The sequence below is a fragment of the Bos indicus genome, chromosome 15, assembly GCF_029378745.1.
Source record: "Bos indicus isolate NIAB-ARS_2022 breed Sahiwal x Tharparkar chromosome 15, NIAB-ARS_B.indTharparkar_mat_pri_1.0, whole genome shotgun sequence".
In the NCBI taxonomy this organism is placed as follows: domain Eukaryota; kingdom Metazoa; phylum Chordata; class Mammalia; order Artiodactyla; family Bovidae; genus Bos; species Bos indicus.
Window position 1 is genome coordinate 28,222,868 of NC_091774.1, and position 19,458 is coordinate 28,242,325.

General features: G+C 38.0%; 1 protein-coding gene across 1 annotated transcript in view; it reads left to right on the forward strand.

Annotated features, from left to right (window-relative positions):
- The window catches only part of PAFAH1B2 (platelet activating factor acetylhydrolase 1b catalytic subunit 2), a 28,508-nt gene extending 9,791 nt beyond the window's left edge, over window positions 1-18,717 (forward strand). The window contains exons 2-6 of the mRNA XM_019975253.2: window positions 409-496; window positions 8,948-9,037; window positions 9,954-10,070; window positions 11,416-11,538; window positions 15,391-18,717. Of these exons, the coding sequence (XP_019830812.2) occupies window positions 416-496; window positions 8,948-9,037; window positions 9,954-10,070; window positions 11,416-11,538; window positions 15,391-15,669 (690 nt within the window). The 5' untranslated portion in view covers window positions 409-415 and the 3' untranslated portion in view covers window positions 15,670-18,717. The remainder of the gene's footprint in view (window positions 1-408; window positions 497-8,947; window positions 9,038-9,953; window positions 10,071-11,415; window positions 11,539-15,390) is intronic.
- The last annotated feature ends 741 nt before the right edge of the window (window positions 18,718-19,458 follow it).

Consider the following 19,458-nt stretch of genomic DNA (forward strand, 5'->3'; position numbering starts at 1 on the left):
TATATCTGTAATATAGATATCTAATATATTTATGTAAGATATTTTTGAACCGTACGAGTTTAGCTCCTTGTCATTTGGTTGTTACATTAACATGTATTCATGAAAAGTGAATGTAAGTGTAAGGTATATACTTGGAGCAGACTTTTAAAATGTAATGCACTGTTCCTGAATGGTATTCAAACCTGTCTGGAAGTCTAATAGTGCTGGAATATTTATGGAACTTGTGCAGTCATGTCCTGGAACCCATCTGCTGAAAATAAACTCCAGTTGCATCGTTCCTAGGCAAAACCACGATGAAATTTATTTAATTCTTATTCTTATTTAAAGCCTGACATGTAATATTTAAGTAAGTGATAACAGACATTCCTGTCAGTGAACAAAACATGACATAGACCTTTTTTCCCTCAGGTGTAGAATGAGCCAAGGAGACTCAAACCCAGCAGCCATTCCACATGCAGCAGAAGATATTCAAGGAGACGACAGATGGATGTCTCAGGTAAAGGAGGTGCACGTGTTATTATTCACAGAGATGAATCTCTTCAGTTTTTAGAGTCTTGACCAAAGCTACGAAAGGGTGTTTTTAATGGCCAACAAGAACTAATTACTGTAAATAAAAATTTTATGTTAGAGATGTCATTCTAATCACCATCTGATGTTGGAACTGAGGAATATTTTAAAGCATGTTCATTCCCCTTTGTTAATTTTAGTAGATAGCGAGGTTTCTATTTTTTTTAAGCTTTTTTAAATTTCAAAGTAAGTTCATAAGTATGCAACAAGAATTACAAACAGTTCAGAAAGAACTTCCTATATCCTTCCTCTAGATTTGCCACTTGTTAACATTTTGCTGTATCTGCATAATTATTCTGTCTGTATCAGTTTATACTATTTACCAACTTACTGTTTTTTCCAAATCATTTGAAACTATGTTGCAGTCTTCATGATGCTCCTTTACCCTTAAATATTTGAGTGTTTTCTAAGAAAAAGAATATTCTCTCACATAACTGCAGTATAGTTATTAAAATCAGGAAATTTTACACTGACAGTATACTGTTACCTCTGGAGAAGGAAATAGCAACCCACTCCAGTATTCTTGCCTGGAGAATCCCATGGACAGATGAGCCTGGCGGGCTATAGTCCATGGGGTTGTAAGAGTCGAACCCGACTCAGCAGCTAGCCCACCATACTGTTACCTAACGCAAAGACCACATTCAGGTTTCTTCAGTTGTCTGTTGTTGCTATCAGTTTTCTTCCCAGTCTTGGATCACACATTGTGTTTGCTTGTCATATATCTCTTTATTCTCCTTTAATCAGAAACGTTTCTTAGCCTTTGTTTTTTATGACTTGACCATTTGTATAGGCTGTTTATTTTGTGGTGTGTCCCTCAGTTTGAGTTTGTCGTCTTTTCTCGTAATCAGAGTTCGGATTATACATTTTTGGCAGGAATATCAGGGAAGTAATGTCTTCCGTGCATCACATAGAAGGCATTTTGACGTTGGTTTGTCTCATTGGTGATACTAACTTGGATCACTTAGTTAAGATAGTGTTGCCCTAAACCAGTCCTAATTTGTTGTAATATAGATTTGCAGGTTCTTCCTTTATTCAAGTGGGTTATAATCCACTGTAATTTTGAAAGTCAGGTTGTCCCAGGTTTAGCAAGTGGGAATCCCTTCAGTCTCTGGTGCCGTTGCCTTCTTAATATGTCCTATTATTTTGTTTTTGGGGTTTTTTTTTTCCCCCCTTTTTTTTGCCCACTGGGTTTTTTTAGCACCCTTTTTTTAAATCAGTATTTGTAGCTTGCTTCTAATAAAGTGTTATCACTTAAATATATTTACCCTTTATCTATTTTGAACCGTACTACCTCTTGAACTAACAAGTTCTATATGATTTGAAGTCTCCAAAGTTTACTGTTTAAGTATTTCATGATTATTTTTGTACTCTTCATAGTTGTATTCTCTTTCTATTTTTGTCTTCTTGGGCTTAAAAATCAGCCTTTAGCTATTATATTTTGAGTGGTAGTTTTTTATTTTGAGTGTTCCCCTATGGATCAGTTACTTGGTTATTCTTTCTTAATCTTTCTCATTTGTTTATATCTTTCAGAAAGTATTATGGGGACTTCCCTGGTGGTCCAGTAGTTAAGACTTTGCGCTCCCAAAGCACGGGGCTTAGGTTTGATCCCTGGTCAGGGAACTAGATCCCACATGCTGCAACTAAGACCCATTTTAGCCAAATAAATACATACATATTATGAAATATTTTGAGCATCTGTGTGTTTGCTTCTCACTCTAAAAAAATACAGCATTGCTGAAAGAATTGTGTTCCCCATATATGCCTCATTGATCACATTTCTTTCTCTTTCTTACCTCCCCAGTATCCTAAATTTTTTTCACATATTTAAATACTACATATATAATCTCTAAACAGTGTATTTAGTATTTTTGCATGTTTTTAAACTATGTAAATAGTATCTTCCTACTTATTTTTCAGCATCTTTCTGAAGGTGTTTTTTCTGCAGTATATCATACAGGTTAAAAGTATAGCTATAGTTGATTCTTTTTTTTTCCTCTTTAGTATTTTGTTGCTTTATGTGAAAATACCACAGTGGGTTATTCATTTTCTCATTGATGGGCACTTAGGTCATTTATAAGTTTACTGAAAAGTAGTAATAAAGCTAGATTTATTTGTGTGTGTGTGTGTGTGTGTGTAGCTGGCATAAATTTAGCAGACGTTAAATAATTAGCACTGACTGGGAAAAAAGATAGTCAAATGAAAGAAGAACATGACTTTAATTTTTTTAAAAAAGCTTGTATAATATGGAAGGACTAATTTGTATTAAAATATATTGTGCACCTAGATCTTGGCTTTTAGATACAGTTCTCCAGCGAAAGGAACCAGGGCTCTTTGGAGAAATTGTTGATTTTATAGCCAAAGCAAAGAAAATAAAAAGATGGGCCTGGAACATCTTACAGTGAAAGAAAACAAGGAACTGCTCAAGAAAGAAAAGGGAAGGGGGAAGAAAAAAAAAAAAGGTGGCCAGTAGAAATAGCACTGAAGTCATGGGTCCCCGTGCAGCACATGGAACACACACCGTATTGGTGGAAGACACACCGTATTGGTGGAAGACACACCGTATTGGTTTCTCTCATTGATGACATTAGCTTTGACCACCTGGAGCAGACCTTAAAGAGCGCCCAAAGTGCAGTGCTAAACAGTTTGAGCAAAATGATAATTGATAATATTGGTTTATAACTAAGAATAAGTATTCATTAATCCATTCCCTGTAAATAAATGAATGGATGAATAAATAGGAGAGGAGGGCAAAATCTTCTTTACAGAATGAATAAATATAGAAGGAAGGAGGAAAAAGAAAACCATGGATAGGACACTGCAGTACTGTAGGCAAGATCCATTGAGGAATACTAACATTAGTGAACACAGCTTTAAGGAGAAACAATATATTTGCTTAGTATCTCCTTGTAAATTACTTTGGTAGCTTTAACATATGACTGCACATTTTTTGATACCCTTCCCTCTAGGAACTGGTGCTGAATTTAGTGTTTTGCTTCTAACAGAGTGTGGAACAGAAAATAGTGACTTGGTAGTGGAGAAAACTGGCAAACACCACCTTACCTAAGTGATCAGTGTTAACATCACCAGTAGTAGGTCATGTTGGTATCATGTACCCACTGATATGATAAAGAGGGGCACATTACCTCTGTCATCGTATTCCCCCAAAATCCATAACCTCAGTCTGTTCATGGGAAGACATCAGACCCAAGTTGAAGGACCATCTGCAGAACACCCGAGCACAGCTGAATGTGTTGAAGTTATGAAAGGAAAAATCAAGAGACTGTCCCATGTTGGAACAGACTAAAAGAGATATGAGATTAAATACAGCGTAATATCCCACATTGACTCTGGAAATGGGCATTAGTGGAAAAATTAGTGAGATGTGAGTGCAGTTTATTTTGGTTGCTAGTATTCCCTAATGTAAATGTCTTATGTTTGACGGATGTACCATGCATATGTACAAATACTGTACAATGGTTGCAAATCTTCTGTAGATCTAAAATTATTTCAAAACAAAACATTAAAAAAACAATCATGATTAAAACAAGTATTAAAGTGATACTCATGGAGTGTTGCCAAACTATCCAGCCCTAATCTAGACTTAAGTACCACATATCAAGAAGTAGCTGGAACCAACGAACATGTCCTCCAGCACCACAGGAATGCAGTCAACAGAGTCCAGACTGTGGAGATTAGACTATGACCTAAGATTCTGTAGGTCAGACAGTCATAGTCCTTAAAAAATAAGTTTGGAAGGTGGTGACTGAGGAAGATGGAACCTGTACATTAAAAGGGATTTTTTTTTTAATTTAAATTTATTTATTTTAATTGGAGGCTAATTACAATATTGTATTGGTTTTGCCATACATCAGCATGAATCCGCCATGGGTGTACATGTGTTCCCCATCCTGAACCCACTTCCCTCCCTGTACCATCCCTCTGGGTCATCCCAGTGCACCAGCCCCAAGCATCCTGTATCCTGCATTGAACCCGGACTGGCGATTCATTTCTTATATGATATTATACATGTTTCAATGCCATTCTCCCAAATCATCCCACCTTCTCCCTCTCCCACAGAGTCCAAAAGACTGTTCTATACATCTGTGTCTCTTTTGCTGTTTCACATACAGGGTTATCGTTACCATCTTTCTAAATTCCATGTATATGTGTTAGTATACTGTATTGGTGTTTTTCTTTCTGTCTTACTTCACTCTGTATAATAGGCTCCAGTTTCATCTGCTCATTAGAACTGATTCAAATGTATTCTTTCTAATGGCTGAGTAATACTCCATTGTGTATATGTACCACAGCTTTCTTATCCATTCATCTGCTGATGGACATCTAGGTTGCTTCCATGTCCTGGCTATTATAAACAGTGCTGCGATGAACATTGGGGTACACGTGTCTCTTTCAATTCTGGTTTCCTCGGTGTGTATGCCCAGCAGTGGGATTGCTGGGTCATAAGGCAGTTCTATCCAGTTTTTTAAGGAATCTCCACACTGTTCTCCATAGTGGCTGTACTAGTTTGCATTCCCACCAACGGTGTAAGCGGGTTCCCTTTTCTCCACACCCTCTCCAGCATTTATTGCTTGTAGACTTTGGGATCGCAGCCATTCTGACTGGCGTGAAATGGTACCTCATAGTGGTATTGATTTGCATTTCTCTGATAATGAGTGATGTTGAGCATCTTTTCATGTGTTTGTTAGCCATCTGTATGTCTTCTTTGGAGAAATGTCTGTTTAGTTCTTTGGCCCATTTTTTGATTGGGTTGTTTATTTTTCTGGAATTGAGCTGCAGGAGTTGCTTGTATATTTTTGAGAGTTGTTTGTCAGTTGCTTCATTTGCTATTATTTTCTCCCATTCTAAAGGGATTTTAAGAGACAAATTGTCTGGATCCTGATTTTAAAAAACATAAAATTTTGTAACATTGAGTTTGAACACTAGTTGTTTGTTGATATTAAAGAGTTGCTATTAATTTTAGAAGAGTAGAACTGGTATTTTGGTAGTGAATTTTTTAAATCTTTTAAGAGTTACATATTGAAATTTTTATACATGAAGTGCTCCATCCTTGGTTTGCTTCAAAGTAACTTGAGAATGAGATGGGGCAGTAGTTGCTGAAATGTTGAATTAATAATGCCCATAGTTAGATGATTGCTGTAACTGGTGATGGATATATGCAGATCCATTGTATTGTCCTGCTTTCCTGTATGCTTGACATTTTCCATAGTAAAAATTTTTTTTCAGGGTGATACTAAAAGACTTGACTGTAGACAAATTTAATAGCAAATCATATCAAAACAGTAACCAGCTAAAAAAGGTTTAGCAGCAGACAGAAGTATTTGCAATAAATATTACAGATGACACACTGATGTTTTTGTTGTATCATCAGTAAAAATATCCTCAGATATACTAGATAAATATCTCAATGAGCATGACAAGAACTGTTTAACTTTTTGTTTCCAAAAGGTACAGATTAAAACAATGAGGAGAAGAAGAAGGAGGGAGAGGGAAATATTAATGACCAGTACAGGTGTGACTATTGGAGAAGGCGATAGCACCCCACTCCAGTACTCTTGCCTGGAAAAGCCCATGGACGGAGGAGCCTGGTGGGCTGCGGTCCATGAGGCCGCTAAGAGTCGGACACGACTGAGCAACTTCACTTTCACTTTTCATTTTCCTGCATTGGAGAAGGAAATGGCAACCCACTCCAGTGTTGTTGCCTGGAGAATCCCAGGGACGGGGGAGCCTGTTGGACTGCTGTCTGTGGGGTCGCACAGAGTCGGACACGACTGAAGCGACTTAGCAGCACAGGTGTGACTATGGTAAAATGAGTTCTTATACACACACGCTGGAGTCAGTATAGATACAGCCAATAGCCATTTTGTTAAGAATTTGGAAATATCTCTAAGACCCATAAAAGTGTTAATCTTTGACCTAAAAACCTACCAACATGTAAAAAAAAAAAAAAAAAGTAAATTTCTTCATCTCAGTCAATAGGAGGTTCCTGGCAAATTTTCACTAGGAAAAGAGCTAAACAAATGTACGTCTCACTGGATGCATCAGTAGGATATTAAGTAGTGTTAGAAAGTATGGTTATAGGGGATTCCCTGGCAGTTCAGTGGTTAGGACTCCATGCTCTCACTGCAAAGGCCCTGGATTCAATCCCTGATCAGTAACTAAAGTCCCACAAACTGTGTGGCCTGGCCAAATAAGTAAATGAATATTCTTTTTAATTTATGTGATAAAATTTTTTTAAAATTATGATTATGGAAATCATGTAGCCACATAGAAAAATGTTTTTAATATAATATTATATGTAATTATAATGGCCCTATTTATTGAGTGCCTATTGGGTGCTAGCAAAAAGCTGGGTCTCTTTTATGGAACTCTCATTTTTACAACTCAAACAGAATTGTCAGAAGATGTGGAAGCCTTGGGTTATGTACCTGCTTAAGGTCGCTGATCCGAAAGTAGTTAAGCTGGAATTGGCACATAGGTTTTTCTGCCCCCAAAGCTGTGTTGCCGGAAGGAGATGTGCATATATTTCAACTATTTTAAGGCGGGGGAGGAATGGGGAATGTGTGAAAAAATGATGAGAAAAGGTACCCCAAAACATTAATAGGTACTGGTTAAGATGGTAGGGCTATAGGTATTTTGCTTTGATCTTTTCTGTTTTTCGAAGCTCATTGCAACTATTTAAAAAGAAAATGTAAAGGACTGAAACCATTAGAACAGCAGAGCTTAAATTCCATGATGTTCTTTAAAAGTGAGCTGTTTTTGTTGGTATTGAGAAGTAGTTGATACCTGAGTACCCACAGAGAGATGACATGATGTGAAAGAGCACTACTCAGTGAAATTAAAGTTTTATTCTTGCTCATCTTATCCCTTAAGTTTAAAAACACTGTTGAAATAATAGTAATTTTTTAAAAATGATTGAACCCTGGTTGGGGATCTAAGATTCCACTGCATTGTGCAGCCAAAAAAAAAAAAACACTCTAAAGTGCTTGCTTTGGCAACATATATGCAAAAAAAAAATTGTTTACACAAGAAAAAAGAAAAAGCTATCCCAAATCCTGTCAAATTAAGAAGAGATGTCTTAATTGTCAAATTATTTCCAGAAATGTTTTTGTATTTTCACCAGTCTCAGTGGAATATCTCAGTTTCAGCACAGTGTCATCTCCACTTGTATTACCAGCAGAAACACTTAAGTAGCATCTCCACCTTAGGGGAAGCATAATTGAATGTAGCGTTTAAGAAGAAACTGCATTTGGACCTTTCTATAGAACTGGGTTAGAGACCTGCTAAAGCATTGTGTTAATTTGTTTTGGGGATGAATATAAAAACTTAAACTGTGTCTTCTGGTTTAACATCAATGAATAAAATCTTTTTACCTTAAGAGCAGAGAGAAGCATACCTGGGCTAGGTCACCCCAGCCTAGAAACTTGGATTAGACTGAAAAAGCCTGATTCTTAGTTTGCCAACATCTCACATTGAGAGGTTAGCAGACATTTTCAAAGACCATACTAAAATCATTCAAATAAAATGCATGCCTTTTGATTGGATCCTAGTTTTAAAAATAGATAATATAAAATACTTTATTCAATTCTTAGAACCATTGTAAAGATTGAATATTAGTTGTGGGATTATTGTTCATTTTCTTAGATGTATTGATAATAGTTCTATGGCTTTACAGTAGACTGCCCTTATGCTTAGGAGATGCTTGTGAAATTTTTTTTTTTTTTTTGATGTGTCTAGCTGCGCCAGGTCTTGGTTGCGGCGTGTGGGTTCTTCAGCCTTCATTGTGGCGTGTGAGCTCTTAGTTGCAGCCTGTGGAATCTAGTTCCATGAACAGAAATCGAACCTGGACCCCCTGCATTGGGAGCACAGATTCTTAGCCACTGGACCACCAGGGAAGTCCTTGCATTTGGAATATTTAAAGGTGAAGAAACAGAGTGTGGCAGCTTACCCTCAGATGATTCACCAAACACACAGATAAAGCAAATATGGGAAAATGTTGAATGTAGGTGGAGTGTGTACAGGTAGTCATTGTATTACTTCAGCTTTTCATATGTCTAAGTGTTCTTCATAAGAGTTGGAGGAAAAGATAAGCTTTATTTAAATATATATATGTGCGTGTGTGTGTGTGTGAGAATGCATTTTTCTGTTCCGGTTTCTGCAGCGTTCCAGTTTTCTCGAGCACATGAGAATGATCAGTTTGGTAGGACCCAACAGTTAATTGCAGTTGAGAGGAATCAGCTTTAGGGACAGACCAAAGAGAACGTTTAATAACAGAGTAACTGGTTGGACAACTGTTCTAAGCCAAGAAGTCTCACAGGGAAAGAAATGCCAGCTTCTGATTGTTCTTTCTTCTTCACACCAGCACAACAGATTTGTCCTGGACTGCAAAGACAAAGAGCCGGATGTCCTGTTCGTGGGGGACTCCATGGTACAGTTGATGCAGCAGTATGAGGTAAAGTGAAGGGGCGCGGGTGGTCCTGGGCTGCTAATGTCAACACATCCGTCAATAACGGACTTTAATCCATTCTGCTCTAATTCAGAGTTAGAAGGGAAATCAGACCTACTTGATGGGATTCTTGGTGCCATCAAGCACAAGACAGAAAATGTAGCATTTTTATTAGTACACTCCCCTTTTTCCATTGGCTTCCAAGAAGCCTCACATTATATTTGTCCTAGTCATGACTTTCAGTTCTTACTTGCATTTTACTATTTCTTTGCTTGTATTTGCCCATTTTTGTCCTAGCTGTGATTCTCAATTCTTACTATTTGTGTTTTACCATTTTAAAATGTTATGTATTTTTGGGGTGAACTTTTGAATCTGTTCAGGCATTCTCCCAAGGGAAATTTAAAAGAAAAGATAGGTTTCTTTTTGTGTTTAGCACTCTTGCTGCTGCTGCTAAGTTGCTTCAGTAGTGTCCGACTCTGTGCGACCCCATAGATGGCAGCCCACCAGGCTCCCCGTCCCTGGGATTCTCCAGGCAAGAACACTGGAGTGGGTTGCCATTTCCTTCTCCAATTAAGCACTCTTAAGTTTTTTCATCTCATGTTTCTACTTCCCCTCATTTCTTTTAAGTGATTTAATAAAGGGAAAGATGAATATATTGAGTTGACTGCTTAATTATAAATGTTGGTACCTATTAAGTGCACAACCTCTGCGTTGTGACTCAAGTCCTGAGCTGAGGCCTAATGCTGCACTGAGAGCTGAGTTCCAAAGCGCTTTCGGCAGTTGGGAGCATACCACTTGGGGTGTTAATATTTGAATACAGAAAAAGGAAGCTGTTATTTCAAATGCCTCACAATACATTGCAGTTGAGGGATTTTATTTCCCAATAATTTTAGCTTAAATAAATGAATTTTTCTCTTTTTAGATATGGCGAGAGCTTTTTTCTCCACTTCATGCACTGAATTTTGGAATTGGGGGAGATACAACAAGACATGTTTTATGGAGACTAAAGAATGGAGAACTGGAGAATATTAAACCTAAGGTGAAATGAAGCTTTTTTTTAAAAAAAAAAACCTTAATCTTAAGTCTTTTGCAGAGAGTTAAATTGTCAGAAACTGGTAGTTTTTAAGAAAAATTTCTTCTGGGACTTCCCTGGTGGTCCAGTGGCTAAGATTTCATGCTCCCAATGCAGGGAGCATGAGTTTGATAGTCAAGGAACTAGATCCCACATGCCACAACTAAGACCTGGCTCAGCCAAATAAGTAAAAAAAAGTGTTTAAAATTTTTTTTTCAGTTGCTTCTTTAAACCATTATTTCATTGTTGTTCTTGGCTTCATGCCTTTTTAATATAGATGATTTTATCATTGTTTAAGAACATTCCAAATACATGCTTAATTACGGATCAGTGTATTGCTTGTGTGGCTCATACTTGAAATTGTTATAATTATCTTCGTCTGCTGTTGGAAGAGATTTGATGCTAATGAGGTTTGCTATTCTATGGTCCCGAGGCAGTAAGGGGAGGAAAGTCCTCAGAGGTGGGCCATTGGAGCAGGGCTATGATTCACTTGAGGAAGTAATTTTGGATTCACTTAACACACAAACAGATTGGTATTCACGGCCTGCAAGTTCTTCTAAAGGAAATTTGAAGCAGATGTGAACAAATGTTCAGCACAAACATGTACCCAGTGCCTTATCAAATTATCAGTGTCCTGAGTTGGCATGCTGCATATAAGTTTTTCCAACCCCAGACAACGAAAAGAGAACAAAACTGAGGCACTGATAACAGTTGCCGTAGTAGAAAGTGTTTTATTTTTGCCTAATAGAAAAACTCATGCATATTCTTTTTGTGCTAGGTGGAAATTACTTCGTTGGGTTACATGGTAAGATGTATGTCTATAGATGATAGTCACCATGTAAAAATTTTTGTTAAAGCAGAAAAACTTCAGAAAACTATAACCAGCCTCCATGCCACTGACTTTACCTTAAGTAGAACTGTGTATTTATACCCACTACCCTCCCTTGGGTACTTTTATTTTTATTTTTTCTAGAAGGTTACATCTACTAGAGTCCAATTAAATGGGGTTGTTTTTTTTTTTTTGGTATAGTTTCTGGATTTTAAGAGATTAACTACCAATTCCACAATGATAAAGAAGTTTTCCTGTCTCTTCCTAGCACAACTTTACCACTTAAGTATTGCTTTGTTTGGAATTTATCCTGATATTAATATATATGAGCCCTATATTACTGTTTTAAGATGGCCTGCCCTGTTGAAGTTAACCATTTGAGAAGTTCATCTTTCCTTTTTTGATTTTTGAAATAAGATTTTCAACTAACTAGTGGACATTCCTTTATTCCTGAGTGTCTTTTCTTCCTTCCCTCAATTACAGGTCATCGTTGTCTGGGTAGGAACAAACAACCATGAAAATACAGCAGAGGAAGTAGCAGGTGGAATCGAGGCCATCGTACAGCTTATCAACACAAGGCAGCCACAGGCCAAAATCATTGTATTGGTATGTGGTCTTTGGGTGGGTGGAGACCTCAGTATCTTAAAGTAAAGGTGAGGTGTCTTTTTAGAAATGGGATCACTCATGAATATAGAGAATCTTTAGGTTGGAAGCAGCTTATGATGCTCCTGAGAAGCTCTTGTCTGATATGTGCCATTGTCTTATGGGTCTCATCATTTCCTAGAATCAGCTGTGGGGATTATCTTTTTTCTGCTCATCCTTATTTAGAATTATAAGTTCTCTTTATTGCCTAAGGTAGACTTCGTTTTTTTCTTCCCTTAACTTTAAGTTTTCTGATCTTCTGATAATTTTTTAAATGCACATGACATTTTTTCTAGTCCTGAGTTCTCTTTTTTTATTAGTTTGTTTATTTGATTGCACGGAATCTTAATTAAGGCATTTAGAATCTTCAATTTTTGTTGTAGCATGAGGGATCTTTTTTTCTGGTAAGTTGCAAGCATGTGGGATCTAATTTCCTCACCAGGGATCAAACCCAGGACCCCTGCATCAGGAGCGTGGAGTCTTAGCCACTGGACCACTAGGGAAGTCCCCTGAATGCTCTTTTCATTAGACCTGGGTTTAGATTAGCCTAGATCTGTTGTTTTATTCCATTGTTAATATAGTAAAGGTGGTGTATTTATCAGGATCTCTGAATTCTTTATCAGAGATTCCATCAGGAAGAAAATAGGTACTTCATAACCTTACCCCATGAGGAAATGTTACCCTCCGTACAATTAAAAGCATTGCCTTTATTATCTCAGGGGTAAACAGCTGTTTATTTCAGTGTTAAAGTTTACCTGTAGGCATTCTTAGCCAGCTAAAAACATGTTTTTGAGAAATCTCGTATATATTCAGTGTTTTAATGAGATAAGTGTTATTAAGGTAGTCATTTGTTCAAAAAAAGTGTGAGAATCACTATGTACGAGGCACTCTTCTAGGTCCTGAGCATGTAGAGATGAGTAAGACGTAGTCCCTCTCAGGGAGCTGGTAGATGGACATGGCAGGATAAATACGTAAAAGTTGACATCTGAGTTTAGTTTTAAAAAATTCATTGGTCTCCAGATAAATGGAGAAATGAAAGAAGAGAAAGTATTACAGAGAAGAAAGAGAGGAGAAAGAGGGAGGAAGAAAGGAAGGAAATGATCACAGACTTCTTCGTATATGTGTTTGTTGGGTGAGTGAAGGAGGGTACTAGAAGAATTGAAGGTTATCCTGGAATACAGTTCAGGTCTGGGGTAGTTCGGAGAAAGAGGCCACAGTTCCCATGTTAGGAGTTTGGATATTATAGCAGAGTTCTGGGGAGCCAGGTCTTGTTTTTTTTATTACATGGTATTTAATTAACTTACTTGTTTAGATCCTGCCTTATTCCAGAAAGGATTACATTATGGTTAAGAGTCCCATCTCTGAAGTACAGTGGCTGGTACATTGTACTTGCTTAGGACATACTTGTTGCCTGAGTGTTGCTAAATAAATCCTCCGTAAATATTCTTTGTTTCAGCCAGGCTTTTGAGTTTGATATACAGTGGTGTTATCTATAATACTAAAACATTGGAAGTAACCTAAATAATCAACCCCATGGGAGAATGATTACACGTCATTGAATGTAATAGCACTAATCATGTGACAATTACAAAGTCTGTGTGCAAACAAAATTTACAGTATTATTTAATCGAAAGGTCTGAATCCTAAACAATATATATTATATTTGGAATTGCTTGAAGTGAATATGCAAATTAGAAAAGGAAATGAATTTAAAATCGTTGTTACATGGTAAAGAAATTAGGATTGTAATTTTTTGTCTCCTGTAACATTAGCAATTACCACTTACTACAGAGAAAAATCACAGATCACATGGCGTACCCTTGATACGTATTTATTAAGGAAAATGTTCGGCAAAACATACAATACTTTTCTCATCCTTGCTTGACAGTCCCAGTAGGCGTGGCGCTTTGCTTTTGCAGCTTAACATTTTTATGGCTTTAACTGCTGTGACATTCTCTGAAAGTCAGAACAGCATATTTGTTTGTTGGTGGCTGACCATCTTTCCTAGTCGTTCATTATATCTCAGCCAAGCTTTGATGTGCCAACAGTGAGGGCTGCTTTTCTTTGTTAACTGTTAGATGCAAAACCTTGCACTTTTTAACTGTCATATAAACTAGGATTTAGGGTTGACCTCATTTGCACTTAACAGGGATAGAAGGAAATGTTGGTGTACCATATTCATAGTTCTGTAGCTCTTTTTGGAACTGTACAGTCACACAGCAAATTGAAAATAAAAGCCCAATGTTTTGCTGAAATAATATAAAGTAGACATGAATAAGTACTTCCTTTGGGCATAAAACTTTTCTTGTTCTTTTGGTAGAATGCCTACAGAAAACCCATTTTTATGAAATAAGACCTCTTACCAAACCCAGTAGGAGAAACAGGTGGCAGCATTTTTGCCTGAATAACAGCAACTTGCTGTCGTGACATCCTGAGCTGCAGTGGTGTTGGTTGGGGGTTTCTGACAGTCTTATGATAGGGTCAGTTATCTGTAAAGCCATTTCTAGTTTGAGATGATAAAACCTTCTCTTGGCATATAAGAGCCAGCTTTTATTTACTATAGGAGAAGGACAGACACCTGATTTAGCTGAAAAATACATTAGATCATTAACAAGTAAGTTAAAAACATATTTAGGATACATCTCTGTTTTGTTTATTGTTTTGAACTTTTTGTTGGTCTTGGAGCATAGCCGATTAACAATGGTATGATAGTTTCAGTGAACACCAAAGAAACTCAGCCACACAGAGCCTTGTATCCACTCTCCCCCAAACTCTCCTTCCATCCCGGCTGCCACATAACATTGAGCAGAGTTCCCTCATGTATGTATTTTGGTGGGAGAATACTATACATTTGAAATTTGGTACGTGTTTTATACTTAGAGCACACCTCAAATTATCTTGGATTTGGCCATTTGGAAGTCCCTTTTACCTGGCTGCTGAATGCTTGTGACTGTGCCCCATCATTTTGGGGGGGGATACTTCTTTACTTTCTGTCATTCAGGATATTCCAAACTCATCTTGTACCTGCCACATCTCTCTTCGTACTACCAGGTAGTACGTGGCTCTGATTCATCAAGACAGCACTTGTTCCAGCTCCGTTTCTCATGTGTGGTAGTGAGGTGTCAGGTGGCATTGAGGAATAGATGTGTGTTTGAGCCAGATATTCTAGCTATATGGTGGACTGTTTGGAGAATAAATTGAAGGGAAGATACTACTGAAGGGAGGATGGTCAGTCAGGAGATTTTTACATTAATTGAGATGAGTAGTGATAGATAACAATGTTGTTTATAATCAGAAAAGAATGGATTAGAAAAATATTTAGGATGTAAAAGCTGAGTGATTTAACAATAAATAGACAAGGTTTATGGGATGAGAGACTTGGGGATGTTGAAAGGACAGTTGCCATAGAGAAGGTGGAAGGAATACAGTCCCGGGGAGATGATAAATGGTTTTTGGACATGTTGAGTTAGAAGTACCTGAGAGACATTCAGGTTTGGTTCTATACCTGGACGTTCAGTAGGAGTTCTGAAGCCGTGGAAGTGATCTGGGCTAAAGTGTGTAGAATGGGAAGAGTACTGGCCCAAGGACAAGACCCTGAGGAATACCAGCAATTAAGGAACAGGAGGAGGAAGAGGAACCTGAGAAGAAACCAAGCAGGAATAGTCAGAGAACTTTTCATTAAAATGGGCCTAGTCCAGTGTTTCAGAAATCAAAGGTATAAAAAATGCTAAATGGAGAGTCCCAGGGATATTTGAAATCACAAGTAAGTAGAGGAAAACAGTGTGTCTTCTCATATTCTTCTCTGCTCTTCCCCAGGGTTTGTTACCTCGAGGTGAGAAGCCCAACCCCTTGAGGCAAAAGAATGCCAAGGTGAACCAGCTCCTCAAGGTCTCCCTGCCGAAGCTCGCCAACGTTCAGCTCCTGGACACAGACGGGGGCTTCGTGCACTCGGACGGTGCCATCTCCTGCCACGACATGTTTGATTTTCTGCATCTCACAGGAGGTGGCTATGCAAAGATCTGCAAACCCCTCCATGAACTGATCATGCAGTTGTTGGAGGAAACACCTGAGGAAAAACAAACCACCATTGCCTGACTGGCTCCCGTCAGTGTTACTAGCATCCCAGCCTCCTCAGATCAGTTCTCTCACTGGCACTACAGAATCCTTCTCTTTCTTAAGGCACTTTGCATTGTCGAATGTTCCTATCTAGTGTTTGAAGGGGAGGAGGGATCTAAACTGGTCCTGTACATAGAAGGTTTGTTTTACACAGGAAAAAAATTAGCCAAGGAAGATGGTTGTTTAAATTCATTTGAAACCAGAAGGGGACTTTTTAGTTATATGTGTGACACAGTCATTGAATTATCACTGTTTTTCCTAGGACAACATCAAGCCTAAGTACTGAACAAAATGAAGATGCTTGGCCTTTCTTTGTATGGATTATGTCATATATAATAATGATTAGAATCACACCTACTTGGCTTTAAAACAGATGTTTTTCCAGTTGTTAAAGTTCATTATTTAGTCTTTTTTGTTTTGCTTTACTCATACATATTCTCAATGTTGTAGCAACATATAGCATCAGATTGAACGTGCTTGTCATTCATATATGGGAGATGCTATAGTCACTAGTGAATTTGTTCCACTCTTAATCCTTCCCATGCTTAGCAGTGAAAAATAGGTTTGGCCCCATTTGGGGGACTCTGTTGAGGGTATTATTTTTATGCTGCTGAATATCATGTCTGTAATAGACCCATGCATGCAGCCTTTCCTCTATTCCCCCTCATCCCCTCTCTTTTCTGGGGGTCCTTGTTGACATTACAAGCTTTTAACACATTTTTAACCTAGGAGCTCTGTTGCTGGAAGTGTGAGTCCCCAGCCAGTTACTCTTATGATGATATTACTGGTGTGTAACTCATTCCTGTGTGGTGTTCTGTGCTATAGTCTGTGTAGTGCTGTCCATATTCAGAGTTCTGATTGGTTATGTTTTGTTTCTCCCTTAAAACCTGTTAACAGTTTTTCGTCTTTTAGGGGGAAAAAATTGGAACTCTGTTTCCAACTCCATAAGACCTGGCTTTTTTTCTTGGCTTAGTTTTTAAATTATCAGTCCAGAAAAATTTGGCCTCTTCTCATGGGGAAACAGTGAAACTGCTCTTCAGAATATACACTCTACTTGATCCCCCCTATTTTAGTAAAAAAAAAAAAAAAAAAAATAGGTTTGTGTAACCTTAAGGACTTCTCCTTAATGTATCTTCATCTGTGAATTTCTTTCAAGAGAGCTCTTTGTAATCTTAATGGTTTGATGAGCTACAAGAACTGCCGTTTAAAAAATAATAGGAGCAGGTGGTTTATTATTTAATATACCAATGGAATATATACAAACTGGATCTACAAACGAATACTTTAAACTGGACCAGGTGGATATTGAAGTAACCCATCCAGATGGGCTCTGCAGAGATTCAGCTTAACGTTCAAGTTCAGTAACTAAGGCGTATGTTTCATACTTGGCTTGCAAGGTTCATGGCATTGCTGTTGTGTGTTGGAGGGGGATTTGTGGTTTGTGCTAAGAGCCACATCTGATTGAAAGGGATAGAACTTGGGCAGATTTTTTTTTTTTCTCGTCAAGGCTTTTTCTAGGTATTTTGTGGGGGTTTTTTTTTTGTTTGTTTTTGTTTTGGTCTTTAAAAAAAAACAACTTTTGAATGTATCATGTCTTCATTAACAACTGAAAATATATGTGATGTTTACTAAACTTGTTTAGTATATTAAATTTTCCTTTTTATTTTTAGTAGCCCAGGCTCTTGAGTTTTTCAGGACAGATTTTTTTTCTTAGCTGAGGTATAATTATAGGGAGGAGAATTAATTAAGCCACAGTTTTATGTGTGAAAAGACTGTTTCCTCTCCAGGTCTTTTTCTGTTGTCAGAGGTGGGGGTACGGTCCAAACCCCATTAGGTCACTCCGGCAGCATGTGCTTTTAGCTTCTCTCTTGACTAGGAGTCACATATCCCTTTGTCAGCTGGCCTTCAGCTCCTTTGCTTCTGTGTATAAACCTTGGATATTACTGCATTTTATATTTACCAGAGCTATTCGAGCAATAGTATTTGAACCACTAGCCTTTGAAATAAAAGTCAGCCCCGTTATTAACAGTGCAGATACTGAGTCCACTTGGATTTCTTGCAGCTTTCTTTGCACTGCTTTAGGCAAAAAGTGTTCATCTGGTTTTTTTCATTTGACACCCCAGTTTGCTGCAGTGACAGAACTTAATGCCTAATCTGTAGAGTTCATATATATATATATAAAATATATATACCCACACAAACACATATATATATGAAGTTTAATGAACTGTCCAAGTGAAACATCCTAACTGTCCTTGTGATTAAGGAGCCAGTTTTGCAGGCAGCCAGCGCGGTGTTTTTCTGTTGGTCTCCCAGCACATGCCCATTCCTTTGCCCGCCCATTCCTGCTACACTCGATGGCAGCTGGTGACACCACTGTGAAGGTTTCTGCGGTCCTGTCTTGAGTGTGGCAGGCTGGAGGTGTACTGCCAGAGGTGAGCTGGGGCGTGTTCTGTTCCCCACACATTTCTAAACTGCTACAGGCAGTGTACTGGCTACCACCTCAAGTCCAGACACAAGTCTAAAGCTGAATTTTGTGTCAGTAACCTTAACCCACCGAAACAAATCTTGAGTAGCTCGTATCCTGCTCTTAGGAATTCTGTTGTCATTTAAAAGTAATGTTCAACTTTCTTTTCCTTTTTCATTTGTTTAACCTAGTCACTGTTTACAGCTGTATGCTAAAGCCTGAGATATTGTCTGTGCTGTGGTGTATGAGCATTGCCAATTTTATATTTATTGCAGCAAAAAAGAAACTAAAGATATATGAAAATGAGGAGCATGGCTTTGCTCCTAAATCTGTGTGGGTGCATGTGGGAGAAGTGAATTGGGGTCTCTTCAAAGGAGGCTTTTGGGGGTGGGGTCACCCAGGCTTCTCCTTGGTGTTCCTGCTTGGGGATCACTGCTGCTAGCTGACTGGACCTCCCCAACGGAAGTTTTGTGATTCTGCTTTGGCAAAGTTTCATTGACCAGTAGAACTCATTCTGTTTTAGTGCATATTTCAATATAAATGTAAACATTTCACTCGAACTCACTGTCTTTCTGTCTCCTTTATCATAGCTTGAATTCCAGTGGCAAAAGAAGGGATGGTTTTTTTTTTCCTAATCACAATTAATTAGATACTTTAGTCATCTTGTTTCTTTTCTGTGGAACTGAATGTTCCAGGCTGACCCTCGTCAGGGATCTCCTTGGGGGTGTAGAATGGTCAGCGGGGTGGGATGAGCAGATAGAAGGAATCTTAAGTAGATAAATGGAAACAACTGTCAAATAAAATGTTTCAGATTTGTTAGTACTATCTGGTAGTTAAAAACAATTAACTCTAAAAATTATTAAATTGACCTTTTGATGCTTTTTCCTAATTTCAGTCTTTAGAATTTTATTCACGTTAACTGCCCCAGCTTCCACGGTTTCTCCATTCCTCACGCTAATAATCACCAGTTTTTCTTGTTTACACTTTGGCATATTTCTTTATTGTTGCCCCCAGCTTAAACTTAAGTGTTTCAAATTAATTGGACTATTCTGAGTTTCTGTGCCATCTAGGGAGAAAAGATTCAAGATAGTATTTCCCATATATTAACCACCTAAGCACTTTAGGTGGGTGCATTCCCACTTGACTGTTTGGCCTGGGGAGTTTTCTGTCCTGTCAGAGGTGAGTCATCTAAGTGGTTTGGCTGGGCCTTGAACCCCACTTTGCCTGACTTCAAAGTCCTTGCCCTTGGATTACTCATTCAACCTGGGGTATCTTTTTAGCTCTAGATCCTGATTCACAGT